General features: G+C 30.1%; 1 protein-coding gene across 5 annotated transcripts in view; it reads right to left on the reverse strand.

The window, feature by feature from the left end:
* LOC139519750 (small conductance calcium-activated potassium channel protein 2-like) overlaps window positions 1-14,853 on the reverse strand; it is a 174,721-nt gene that overhangs the window by 5,041 nt on the left and 154,827 nt on the right. For 2 of the 5 annotated variants that reach the window (XM_071312001.1, XM_071312002.1), the window contains exons 7-12: window positions 11,715-11,850; window positions 10,255-10,365; window positions 5,608-5,735; window positions 4,766-4,835; window positions 3,716-3,787; window positions 844-945 (exon numbers count right to left, since the gene is read on the reverse strand). In XM_071312001.1, the coding sequence (XP_071168102.1) occupies window positions 844-945; window positions 3,716-3,787; window positions 4,766-4,835; window positions 5,608-5,735; window positions 10,255-10,365; window positions 11,715-11,850 (619 nt within the window). Of the gene's footprint in view, window positions 1-843; window positions 946-3,715; window positions 3,788-4,765; window positions 4,836-5,607; window positions 5,736-10,059; window positions 10,171-10,254; window positions 10,366-11,714; window positions 11,851-14,853 lie in introns of all 5 variants that reach the window. The other 3 variants (XM_071312004.1, XM_071312005.1, XM_071312003.1) reach the window with 2 other exon arrangements.

The raw sequence follows: 14,853 nt of genomic DNA on the forward strand, positions 1-14,853 counted from the left end.
GGTGCATATGCAATCTATTCATTAATATTTGTGTATTACTATGATATCATCTATAAACGATTTTTTGATAATTAAAACATCTGTTTTGTGATGACAAATCTAATGGTACAGTGAACAAATAAATTACCTCCAATACAAGAAAACCTTCAAATACAAAATCCTGACAGACAAAAAAAAATAGTTGATATAAATTATAGGATACAAAGCAATTATATTAAGACTTTTAATTGCAATAATTTAAATAATCTCTGGAACAGCAGAATAATAATAAAAAAACAAAAACACGTGAGTTTACCAAAAGTTCCAGCCGGGTTCATATTGTTATTAGACTGGTACGGATTATCAAAATACAAAGTGCAAAACTTTGAAAAGTAAAAATCACAAAAATACTGAACTCCGAGGAAAATTCATAACGAAAAGTCCCTAATCAAATGGCAAAATCAAAAGCTCAAACACATCAAAAGAATGGATAACGACTGTCATATTTCTGACTTTTTTTCTGATTAACATTATAGTCCCATTATATAAGAATATTATTAAATTTACGATGTACAATTGATAAGTTTGTTGTTATCTAAAAAGGATTACAAAAGGTAAAGTGACATCAAGATTGTCAAAAGGATTTAATCGGTTTCATAAGCAATTGTTCTACTTTGATTAAAGAAAAACTTTAACTTACAACAGTCAAAAACTCCAACACTACAGAACCCAGCTATGAAAATTCAGTATGTTAACGCTCTGGAACTATTTATAACCGCACTTATTAAAAGCTTTGTTATAAAATATTTTTAAACATTAACAAACAAACGAAACACATAACTTGCAATTAAAAAAAGAGCAAACCTGCAGTTCTAATAGCTTATCTTCTATTTTCACGACTCTTTTTTCAACAGAGAGGCCACTTGTTTGCATGTCCGCCACCATAGCTTGAATATGTGACTGTGTCTGTAAGAAAAGAAAAGGGTTTAAATATATTACATAGTATTATTCAAAATATACACAAGAATAATTCTTTTAGATTATTTCAGAATATGAAGATATAAGTATCTGAACGTAAACTTTCAACATGTACTTTTTCAATAATCAAACACTTATAATAAACATAATATCTAATAGCATTTTCTGATTTTAAAATTAGCATGAGGAAAAGAACTTTTAACCCTATAATCCAAATGAATATAGAGAATTGGAAACGCTTTAAAAAATTGAGTAGTTTATTTATTTAATATGGGCAGTTTAGATTAGACTTTGAATATGTGTATACCTTTTTTATGTGTTCCCGTCTCCTTTTTTATGTGTTCCCGTCTCCTTTTTTATGTGTTCCCGTCTCCTTTCATTATATCAAATACTTATTGGTTTTGGACTAATTTTGATTTGTATTATGATGTCTGGATGTGATATATTTTGTCAAAATGAGTAAATGTTTGATACTGTCTTACAAATTATGATCATCAAGTTATCTTTATACATAAATATAATATTGCTTTTTAAATAAAAACTTTCACTATAACTTCGTGAATTTAAATCTTATATTAAGAGTCCATATGTACATGTGTATATAATCTTTTCATATAATGATGACTTCAAGCATGGATATATTTCCACATCTTTAAATTGTAATTTGCTGTGTGCATTGGAACACTTCTAGGAAAACTTGCATATTAAGGTAGAATGTTAGAAGGTAGAAGACGAGATAGGTACAGTTAGCATAATGAAGCGTGAGATACAACAATGTATCTTAAAAGGGTCATGCTGATTTTTAGATTTCTGAAACCCAAAAAGATGTGATATTGCATATATCATCCCCTTTGAGTTCTACGTACTTCTAATAATCAGTCACCACGACAATATTTTTTTCGAAAATGCGATCAGTTGCCAATTTTTGATTAAGATATAATTTCGATCTGCATATTTACTTGTCTTTCAAAAACCAATTTTTTTTACCTATGGTTATATCATATTTTCGTGGAATCGAAAGTGCGTAATTGTATGTGTTTGACAAAAAACTACTTATCTGTTATTATGTTTGTTATTTATTTACCCGGTTCATTTTAAAAACCATTTTAAATTAAGTTCTTAATTCCAAAAATTTGGTCCTGTCATGAATCTAGATCTCTAATATGAATTTGTATCATCTGAATCATTTGTATTCAGAAAAGATTTAAATATTATTAGATACTTGTCATGTATAAGATAAGAAAGAAAAGAAATAAAAGAAGAACTGAGAACATGTTTTTCAAAGAAATAGTTAAAAAAAAAACCAAATATACCTTAGTACGAAAACGTACAATTGCTCTCAAAACTTCGCCGTTTCACGGAAAATACAAAATAGCCAAATAGCATATGATTAAATCAAAACGCATTAAACAGTAGGCATCTGGTCAGCACTATAAGAATTAATTAGTACGTAGATGGTCATAAGTAATTATTTTGAAAAGTCGGACTAAAATTTAATCAAAGCTTCCGTTTTCGTTTTATTTTTGTCATACAATCTTTAAAATTCAAACTATGCCGAAATTGCAAAGTAAAAAGATCGCAATTAAGGGGCGGGTCGAATTATTTCCGTCGAAATGAGATGTGCCAATGATAATACAATTGTTTTTTGGTATCATTGACTCACCATTAGTGGTTCCGCTTAAATTGACATAATCACAGGCACAATGTTAACGCTAATCACGCCGAAAACAGAACGCATTTATAAGTATGGGGTTTTCTCTATGGAGGCGAGACAAAACACAACATATGTATAATTAAAATCTTATGTTTTGCCTAGTCTCAAACAGGGCATTTATATTGTAACTATTTGTGTTTATACATCAATGATGTAAAATCAGCTCGCTCAGTGAAAAAGCTAAATTGATACTACAACTGAGTTTTACAAAATATACAATTCATAAAATAATAAATACACTTTGCATAGCAAAAGTATATTGAAATTACTTTTACTAGTCCTTTTATACACAATTTTTCTTAATTTAACCTTACTTTAAATGAACAAAACTAATGTCATGTCTTGTAACCTGTGTCAATTTTTTGTCTACATTTCAATTGACACACCACTACTTTATCTTTATCTTACCCGCGCAATTGAAAAGGGTTTGGACTATTGAATTGTTTTATTCATTGAATTGCGAATAACAAAAGTTGACGCAAATAACGATATCAGCATCATATTTAGTGGTCAGACTCGCAACTATACTCAAAATCTGCAAAACATGTATTATTACGATCGGAAATGGACATGAATAACATAGTTGACCATACAAATAATCCAATCTTAATATCTATATCAATATATTTTGTATATGTTGTGGTCAGTTTTTACTTACCTTTTACATCTTAAATCATAACTTGATTTCCAACCTTATTTTTTTTAAAGTTATAAAAGTATCTAATTATTCTAAGAACCATGCAGCAACTGCATCTTGGAGTTCTACAGGAGTAACGTAAACTTCAGGAAAGTTGTGGTATTAAAATTATATCAACTAGTAAGCTACGGGAACAGTGATTGGTGCTGAGGTTGGAAGTTAAAACTTTCTACATTTTTTTTTATATAACACGCCTACACAAATAAAAATAAACAACGAATGCATTTCATGAAAGCACAATCATGCAAAGAAAAGAGACGGCATGCGTTCTAAAGATTTCTATATTGCCATGCCTGAGATTATACAGGTGTAGCTATTTGACAGAGCTGTTATTAAACGTTTCAAACCTGACGAAATTCAACATGAGAAGTTGAAATGTAAACTTTGTGTCTTTGGGAAAATCCGTCAAAGCCTATCTTCTACATTGAAAAAAAGGAAAGGAAGATCGATGGTCAGTTATAAACCGAATTCATAAAACAAATATTGTAATGCCAACATGCATTTTACAACAGGCTTTCAGGAATTCTTGCAAATGTTAAACACTTTAGAAAGAACATTTACCGGAATTAACAGAACATTTTCAAATAACCATCGAAGTCCTTTCCTTTTAACCATTTACCATTTATTTCTGATTTCAGTTCCCTACTACGCTAAAAAGAAACTGGGAAAAGGGAAAAGGAACTTGATTGTTGATGGTCTTGAAAACTTAACTTTTGTAAACAAAATTTTATCAAATGCTTAACGGTTTTGACGTTTTCATAATAGTATTTACACACAACGTAGAATCACAAAATGTTTTAAGGTGAAGCTAGCTGGGTGAAGGTATTGATTTACATTGAAACAACAAAAATTGTCTACTGGCAAAGAATATAATTGTTAAAAGGAAAGGCTCCGGTTGTCATAAAAGGGAATTTAACTTGTAATGTGCATAATTGTGTTTACTTATCAATGCAAAAGTAACAAGTGTACATAAATTGGTGCATGACACTAAATATTTCAAAAACTAAAACTTAATCATGATAAACACTTTTAGTATTTTTATCCTTCAACGATACGTGCCATTCTGATGTCAAGTACAAAAGATTCTAAATACTTGACGTGTGAACTATAATAACGCTCTATATTATTAACAGCATACTAAATTCAAATAGTGTGTTCACAATTATAGCAATGCAAATATGGTATTCAGCATTTCTTATATTGCCCTTAACGAAATACTGAAAGAAATAATGCAGTTTTTGAATAAATACATGAATTTTCAAATATGTAGCTGGTTAGTGACTACTATACTATCAGCCATTTCGCTACCTAAGCTGTTTTATTTTCGATTCAGTAATAAAATAAATACTGTAGAAATAAAAATGCAAAATCCAATTTGTCAACAAAACCTTTCTTACCTTCGCCATATCAGCTACGGTATTCTGTTGCTCAGTTAACTTTCGTTGGTCCATTTTTACATCTCGCAGACTGAAAATATACATATGGAGGAACATATATGTTAACATTCATTCAAAATATGATTTCATGAGCAAGACGAAGCGTACCACGTGTGGTGCGAATGTATTGCTCGGTTTTAGTTTTTGAGTTGTGTACTAGTTGTGTATCATATTGTTTACACCGGTGTGTCAGTTTGTCTTTGACTAATAGTTTTAAGGTTCCTTTTATTATAATTTCGACCTCTCTTTAAAAACTTTTAAAAAGCTAATCCACGCATCAAAATGATCCTGTACTATATAACCTATTTAACCTAACCATACATGACAGTATGTTTTACACTATTTTGAAAGCTGTGTTTTATAATTCAGAGAACATAATGGTGTTTATAACTTGTATACAAACGAGACATGTGAAGTCGGATGTACCTATCCTTCCGACGCAACTGTGTTAACCTCCGTTGAATATGACAAAAATCGAAGTCTTTTTTCTATTCTTTTCCGTCTCCAAACAGAAGATGTTTGGTGAGAAATTTGCGATTATCAAAGTTATATTGTTAACGATAATTGGTGAGTATACTTGTAGTTAAGTTTTTATTCTTCAGTACACATAAAATGGCATATATAGACCTTTTCTTTCCCTCTAAATGTATTGTGTTTTTTCTGTTGATTTGTACCAAAGTCATTAGATTATGAAAAAAGATACATGTATTTGATGTTCATGTAAATCATTCAATCACTAAACCTGAATAGGAATATACAAATAAAGAAATAAATATATACACTAAAATATCATTACAACTTACTTATGAATCGCTTGAAGAAATTTTCTTTGATGCGACCTAACTCTGCTTGTATTTATTTTCTTCATTAGTTTAGTATGTTTGTATATCAACCAGGTTTCTCGTAAAACATTGGCCGCTGAATTTTTCAACTATTTGATTAAAAAAAGACAATTAAATAAAGTTTAAAACATTTAGTTTTTTTTTTTAATTTACACAATATTAAAAGATAAATATTACGGAACGTAAAAAATATATTTATGTCATATCTCAACTGTGTGCCTGCAAACAATGAAACCGGTTAAAAGAGTCAACAATTGAAATACCTTAATGCATAGCATAAGAGAGGGACAGTCAAACGCATAGATTGAAAATAAGCTGACAACGTCATGGCTTAAAAAAGACTGACGGACAAATAAGAGTACAGAAGAGACAACATAGAAAACTAAAGACTAAGCAACACGGACCCCACCAAACGCTGGGGGTGATATCAGGTGCTGTGGTGTTTGTTAGTGTCGTAAGGTCTTTTGTTCGTCTATAAATAAAATTTATTATCGGTTTATTGATGTTTTCTTCAATCCAGTTGCAAATCAAATCTACCATATTTATTAAGATAGCATGGAAATGAATCCAATTGTTAGATTCTGCAGAGTGGGTCGACAAAGATGCTACTGTAAGATAATCTTACTTTGAATTAAACTAACAAAATAAATTTAGACTGGAATAGTTAAGTTTCACATAGAAAGCGCTATACAAACATTCATTGTATATTCTATTTTAATAAAATAAATCATTTTTGAAATCGTGATCAAAAGTAAATGTGGAAAAAAAGATCATCTGAAAACTCCCGAGCCATTCAAATGTATCTGTTACGCAAAACAGGTTTAAATCACTGCATGGAACATCAACAATGATCGCGAACATATACATAAAAAGGCACAGGTTGAGCAGCAGTTTCAGTGTTATAGTAAATGAGGTCAGAAAATATCAACAACTCATTATGCAACATCATTGTTTTTCAAATTATTCCGTTGCTATGTATTGTACAGGACATGTTATATAACCACAGTGATCATTCACATCTTATTTGAGGAGATTATAAAGCAAAATATTGAAAGGACAGAAAGTTTTGTATTTAAAACAATGTGTCACATAATGATATCTTAGCTGGAAATTACATAATTCCATCATTGATTCCGGACTTAAATAGTTAGTCTACAAAAGACACATCAATGGCGCTCAAATGAAGAAGTAGAAAAGGAATTTTGACAATGAAATCCATATAAAAAAATAAAATAACAAAAAAACGAACTGTAAGGAAAATTCAGACAGGAAATTTCCTCAACAAATAGGAAAAATCAAAATCTCAAAAACATCAAAAGAACGGAAAACAACTGTCATATTCCTGACTTGGTACAGGCATTCCTTAAAAGTAGAAATGGTGGATTAAGTTTTTTTTTTTTAAACTCAACCTCTCACTTGTATGGATAATCTGTTTAACACAAAATTGCATATGCAGTTTGAGTGATTAATTTAATGTTATACATAAGTTTTACTAGTGTTAGATTTTAAACTATAATTACTAAATGTATGGTGCTTTCATGATCGTTTGTGCGTTGCAGATGTAACAGTTATAAAAAAGCATGAATGTTGATTCTTCAAATATGGTATAATCGTATCTATTGATTAAATCAGAAATTTTAGCTCATCTTACATTTCACGCCCGCAAATTACAAATATTGTTGAAACATTAATTAGATAAAACAAATAGTGCTGGAATATCAATCATTTAAAAGTCTAAAATACTCAAACATGCGTTGTGCAAATAATCCCTTCTTTGAAAAAGTAAAAAGGATAAAAAAAACATGTAATACTTCATTACGTGATTTTAAAAGTTTCCAATTGTACAGTACCATATGCACATTCCGAAAATTAATGTCTTTTCGGTGGTGATACTGACCAAAATGATATAAATCAAAACCATAATAAAATTTTGAAAAAAGAGACTTTTCCAAAACGAAAAAGGTATAGCCAAACCCCGACAAGAAACATATGCTTAGCATGATGGAGGTACGTTTCTTGTTGATACACACAGGAACTAATAGTCCACAATATGAAGTATCGAAAGGCAGTGGTAGCATAAACTTTAATAGTTTATATATTTTGTGCGAGCATCTTCACAATAGTGAATGTAGATAGGTTAAATCAAGTTACAAAACATCAAAAACTTTACAAAAAAAATCTAATGATACTGTTTTTAAATGCGGAGATATATTTTTTCTTAAGTTCAATATCTTAGTTTGCAATTAATAGTTATCAAAAGTACCAGGATTATAATTTTATACGCCAGACGCGCGTTTCGTCTACATAAGACTCATCAGTGATGCTCACCTAGTAAAGCGTGTTATTATATTTGTTTTTGTCCGTTTTTTGGCATTCATGCTTTCTTACTTGTGTTCGTTTTAAAAAATATTATGTTGCAAAGTAAATATAGTGAGTTTACACCATCACGTGTCTATAAGAAAATCATCATTGAATTCAAATTGCAAAGAATATTTCATAAACAATGGAAAATGAATTCTTAGACATATGACAATATAAAATGTTTATATTTGATTAACAACTTTTAATAAATTTCATTAGGGAAGATGCACAACCTTACCAGGTTTGCATATCTTCTTAAAAATTGCAAAGATCTGGTTTAAACAAGAAACTGTAACCGTCCTTGAAAAAAAGTACGTTTGAAGTTATTGGTCTGTACAATACTGAAGCTACTGCAGTAGATAAGTCTGCATATAGACTGGACATGGATAAATGACTTATTTTTCTGACTTTTAAATATCTTCACAGACCAAAATGACTGTTTCAGTTTATGATTGGTTTACTAGTGTCAGGTTTTGAAAAAATGAAACAGGTTCATGCTTTTCTGCTTCATTCTGTTTAAAACAAAACAAATAAAAATGCATCTTAAAAAGTGTTAAAATCGACATGTTTTTCTCCACCGATGGAACATTCCGTGTCCATGCAACAATTTGACATAGGTGTAGTGTACAAGAATCAATTTGATTTGGCGCTAAGTCACATCGACAACAAACATTTTATATTCTCTTAATCTATATCTTCAGAAAATCTTTATGATAATCGTTATCCTAAAGCAGTTTAATATTTCAGCATAGAATATTGTAAACAAAATCGAGTAATATTTGGTGTTTTTTTTTGGTACTAGAAATACATAACATTGTCCTTTGATGTCAATTACGCATTTATAAATAAGAATTTTGTCACATGACGTTGAATCGCAAAACCTAAGTCTTTTTGATTCAATAAAACTATTTGAAACAATACGCGTCTGTTTTGTCCTCTCTGAGATTTAAGCATTGCTACAATATGTTCACAGCAAACTATTTACAAAACGTTACAAAAGCTGAGTGTTAAATGCAAATATCTAAACAGGCTGGATAATATAACTTAAACTAACCATATAGTAAGACTATTTAATTTACTATACCTTTTGGGGGTGGTAAATAACACATTTTAACATCTTTTTTTATATTCCTTCTATATTAGAAAGACTTTAGTGTTGAATTTGTAATAAAGTTTATAATATTATCTGGTTTGTACAAATTTCTCAAATTTTTTTTTCTGTATTGTCTGGATTTGATCTACTGGTATGGTCGGTTTAAGGTAGTTGGCTTCTCAGTTTCAAAGTAATTAACTTTTCAAAACACTAGCATATATTGATAGGGGATTAATAAAGAAATCAAAAGAGCAAAAAAAATAAAGGTCACCGTGCTTGTTTTCGAGATATTAGGCATTGAATTTTTGCGGGAAAATGTTCTCTCTTGACTTTTCATAGCTTTATCGTTGACAAGTTTAAGTCCCCAAAAACTATTGAAAAATAATTAAAATCTTATAAAACTTTAACAGACAGCTTATCATTATACGTGTAAAAGAATTATGAAAAGAAAAATGGGGGTCACCGGGCAAAATTTGTTTAGGCATTCAAATGGATAAAAGCAGAGAATTCCGAAAATCTAACCAAAATTCCAAAACATGACAAGCGAGCTTCCTTAACAGTTATAGGCTTCTTTTTCAAAGAGAAACATTACTTGCGCAAATGGTGTTAACAACTAAATCTAAAACTATTCTGTTTGATAGAGAAAATGAAATGAAATGTACACGATTGATTATATATCCAACCTGTTAAATTGAGAAGCAGAGTAAAATAAAAACATTAAATGAGAAGGGTACTCAACTTAGTTAACACATTTTTAATTACAATTATGATTAAGATTTGGTTTAAAATGAATGTTAGAGCTGTATGTTTGTTTAAAAATCAAGTAACCTCAACGGTCCGAATTGAAGATTATGTTTTCAAAAAGTTAAAGTTTTAGAAAATCCAATTTAAAACTGTTAGCAATATTACTATGAAATACAAATGTTATTGCAGACGTTTTAGCGCCAACTTCATCTTACGTTTTTCTCTATATCTTTAGAATGCATAAAGTTCATAACATTACGTTCCGCTAGAGACATCTCAACCCACTGAGTAAGAACTGCTACGAGTATAGCAGTGATTCCAGCTCCCTGATAGAGTAAAATATGGAAGAAAAGAGTTTAAAATATATACAAGATAGTTTGGAAGTTATACAATATATAATGCGAACATACCCTTTTTGAATACTGTGTATCCATCATAAAATTATGGACGTGTGTCTCAGCTCTGCTTAATTCTAGTTTTCGTGCTACGAGTGCTACAACTAATGCTGTACAACCGGAACCCTGATGCAAAATAATCAACATTAATAATTATATCAGATAGAAATATTCACTCGAACCAAAAGTTTCCCTTTTGCTTTCTCCTCCTTTGGGGTGATCTAAAACATAACGCTCCTTTGGGTGATCTGAAACATAACGTATGTTATTTTTATCTTTTTTCTGATTTTGTGTTGGAATTTAATCTTGCTTGAGGTAATAAGTGTGTTGAAGATTTTACTGTTTGAATGCAAAAATGTTACAACAAGAGCAGACGTCTTTTGGTTTTCGTTTTTCCAAATTATTTTTTTTTCCAAATCATGCACGAATTTATAAGTAATTTTCCGATAATTTAAGCTAGATGAATTTCTTTTCGAATAGCCGATTATTCAATTCAAAATAAGAATACAATACTTAACGTGAGACCTCAAAACAAATCCTAATTCCTTAACAGACTTAGCTTATGTTCTCATGATTGATAAAAGGGTATTTAAGTATAAATGCAAGTGTAAAGAAACAAAACTGAAATAAACTATTCGGTGGTATATCTTGAACTATCAACCACAAAATCTGCTACCTAAAATTATGTCAAAGCATTAATTATATCAAATCGGCACCACTTTAATCTTAAATTAGCTGAAACTTGCTTATTTCGCTGAAAAGAGAATATCATCCATAAATATGATTAGCTGAAGAAATATGCTGAATTAATTTGAATAGAATTGTATTCATTATAAATCACATTTGGTCTCTGGACAAGAGTTATCTCATTGACAAGTATACCACATCTTATTCATTTATACTACTTTTCTGGTAGGAATTAATCTTATTATTACTTGAATGCATTTTATACATTTATCTATTTTTATCAAATTGTATACTTTTTCGTTATCAATTAATCATAGTTACTTTTCTGGTAGGAATTGCTCTTATAATTACTAAACTGTATCTTATACATTTGTCTATATTTATCAAAATCGTATACATTTTCGTTATGCATTAATCATAATAGAGTTGTTAGATTTCAGAAAATGACTATGTTAACAACATATCAAGTAAGACAAATTCATTCACGATCTCTTATCGATTTAGCGGTTAAAAGGTTCGGTTTAGAGTTTCACAATCATGCTAGAAAATCTGTGACATGTATGACCATTTTGTACTTTCTTGTATTTTATGCTTTATACTCAAGTGTGTACGTGTCAAAATGCTACTATGGTACTGACACTTTCATAAACTAACAATATTAAACTTCAATGAAATAGAAATAAATCCTTCTAATTTACATCGTAACTTCTGTCTTGCGTGTTTATAATTCTCTTTTGTCAGGAAGTAATTTTTATTTCGTTAAAAGGTTCATAGTTTGAACAACCTACCATAACTCCCGTTGCTATGGCAATTCCTCGACCACAATATGTATTTGGAACTAAGTCACCATACCCAACTGATAAAAACGTTATGGCTATCATCCACATAGAATTTAAAATGTTGGAGTGTCTTGAGTCTAGATATCTGAAAGAGAATATCAATAAAACGTTATATTATCCTACAAGATGGGCTAATTTAATAACATGCAACAATTCCCTTTCTTATCACAAAATCACAATAAATGATGGATCAAAGCTTAAGAGAAACAAACGAACGTGATAGTTGTCATGTTAAAGTAAAATTAGACCTAATTATTGTCCGGTATCAATATTTAAGTACTCTATATGCGGAAGAAGGATTTCAGCATGTTTTACTCAACTCCTCCATGTATTCATTATTAAACTCTAAGGTACCGGTGTTGATCGTGGGCTATCTATGCATAATAGTTACTTTGAGTAACAGTTATGCAAAACTATCTTCTTTAGTTACATTGTACATTATTAAATATACTTTCGAAGCTGAATTTCTTGGAATGAAGAAACCCAAGCTTGTTTTCAGACAGGCTTACATGTAGTTTAAAGCCCAGTGTTGACAAATATAAACACATCATGTTTTCCAATGTTAAAGTATCAATCAAAACCCGTCAAACGGATGGTATGCCAAGATATTAAAAACTAGTTTGGTTCAATTTTTAGTTTAGGTAACAAACCATGGTATACATTTTAGTCAACTTGAAGCGACGAAGGAGGAAGAATTATAAGACATAAATTTATTTTTCAAAGTTTGATTTCTATAAGCTAAGTGGATGCAGACTGAATTTTGAAAGCTTAGTACGGACGGTCGTAGAAAAAAAAAAGGGCCAAGAAGTGACGACCAAATTAGCACAAAGGCTCTTTTGACAGGTAAGCAAAATAGTAAGTCATGAACTCAGCACAAACGTTTACAGAAAAAAACAATGAATCATCCCCATATTTCATTTCATTTCGACAACACCGTTTTACATTTCTCGTGTGACAGATATATTCACACATACAAAATGTACATATAGTAATACCCTTGCGAAAAGGTAACAATGACTAAAAGGATAGAAACGTACTAAAAACGATCAATAACTACTAGTAAAACACTGGTTACCAAGCAACAGCCAGTATTATTCACGTAATTGACCATAATTTCATGTAAAAAGTCACTAGCTGCAAGAATTTAATTAAAGTAATTCATTTGATTTGATTAAAGTAATTCATTTTTCAAAACTACTATTACGGTGGTATTTCACGCCGAGTCTGGCATTAGAGACTGTTATGGGGATTTTAAAAACGTATTTGCATATTGAAGAAATAAAATTGAATAATAACGGTTTATAATTTGATTTCCTTGGGTAATTCATATTAAAACTGACACGAGCAGTCAAAATCAAGAATGTATTGGTAGTTAAGCTTTTTTCTCATTCATCATTTTCTGGATCAATTTGGACGATGATATATTGAAAGAGGTTTTAGTGGTTACCGCAAAATCATAGCAGATTATAGGAATATTTAAAGATTTATCAAATTTCCGGAAAATTAATCGACTATTGCTAATATATCCTATGATTTAATCAGTATGTACTTAAAAACAATGGGCTGAGCTTCGAGTTGGACAATAATATTATATTTATGACATTCATTCACAATGAAGGTAATATTTCTGTACTAAGTAAAATTTCCGTTACCAATTATAAAGTACTAATGGTTGGCCTTACAGATTTAGAACAAATATTTTGTAGAGCTGCATTATACTAAAAACGCGACATTTTACCAATGTACTATTAGTTAAAAGCTTTGTACTGTTTTGACACTTAAAACTTTGTTAATGGAAATAGATTTTTAAAGTGATAATTCCTTTGGCTTTACATTGAAATTTTGATTTAATTCCATAAATAGTGCAGCTAATGTTGCTTGATTTTGTTTCAATTGTTTTTGTACGTTCAAAAAAGGGTCATGAAAAACATAGCAGGGCACATAGTTCATCTAAAAATAAACTGAGGCGAAAAGTTGTCAAGAACGCTTAAATCAAGCTATGGACTATTGAACAAAGGAGATTACCAATATAGGTATGATCAGATGAGACAATTGTCCTCCTATTTCATGGATATAAACTATTACATGTCTATTTACAACTTCATAACAAAAAACATATCGTAGGCAAGAACCCGGGATAAAAAGGTATGGAAATGTAAAAGAGAAAACGAAGTATTGTAAGCAAAATTAATTATGAACACAAGAATGTTTGGACAGCAACAAATGACAACCAAAGGATAACAATTACCTCGCTTTTGAATTGTCCCCTCATGATCTTCTTCAGATTTTGCAAATCAAGTCAAGATACAAGATCAGTCAAACAATGGCATTGACTATGGTTTGATAATATTGGTCTCTGTGGTGAATTGATTAATAATGAATTCTCATACGAAAACTTGTTTAATTCCAAAGTATGATATCCTCATGGGCAATAGTTTCGAACCTTTACGTGTCATAGCAAAATGCGAAAATTGGTATCATTGTTTATTAATACATTTTACACATTCTAATATAATATTTTTTTATGAACAATCTTAAAAATTTTAAAGATTTTTTCTAAATTACGTAATGGAATTATAAGAGATTAAAGTTTAATGGAAAATATCATTAAATTGTGTCTCATTACAACAAGAATTTAATTAAAACCAAAAATAAATCTTCAAAGATAATTCTTAAACTACATTTGTAACATGACCTGTATTCTAGTGTTTCCGTTTTTTCGACGTTTAACGATAATGATTTGTAATCGCCATGACATAACAACTAGAAACAGCTGTTTTAGATTTGTCTAAATGAAAATACAATATCAAGAACTTTAGAGCAATATGATGTTCGCCAATAATGCTACACGTGTTATGTAAACATTAGATTACAACATACAACTTGTTGAAAGAAATGTGATTGAACAATCGCTATTATGTTGGATGCAAGAATCTTGGCATGCCACCTGATATTCTAATTATAAAGTCTCCTTGAAATATGGAAGAATTCAGTCTGTGAACGTTGTCCACTATTTCTTATAAGCGTAACTTGACCTTCTTCCTGCTAACGATATTATGTGCAAGAATCTTGGCATGCCACCTGATAT

The sequence above is a fragment of the Mytilus edulis genome, chromosome 4 (genome assembly GCF_963676685.1).
Source record: "Mytilus edulis chromosome 4, xbMytEdul2.2, whole genome shotgun sequence".
NCBI lineage: Eukaryota > Metazoa > Mollusca > Bivalvia > Mytilida > Mytilidae > Mytilus > Mytilus edulis.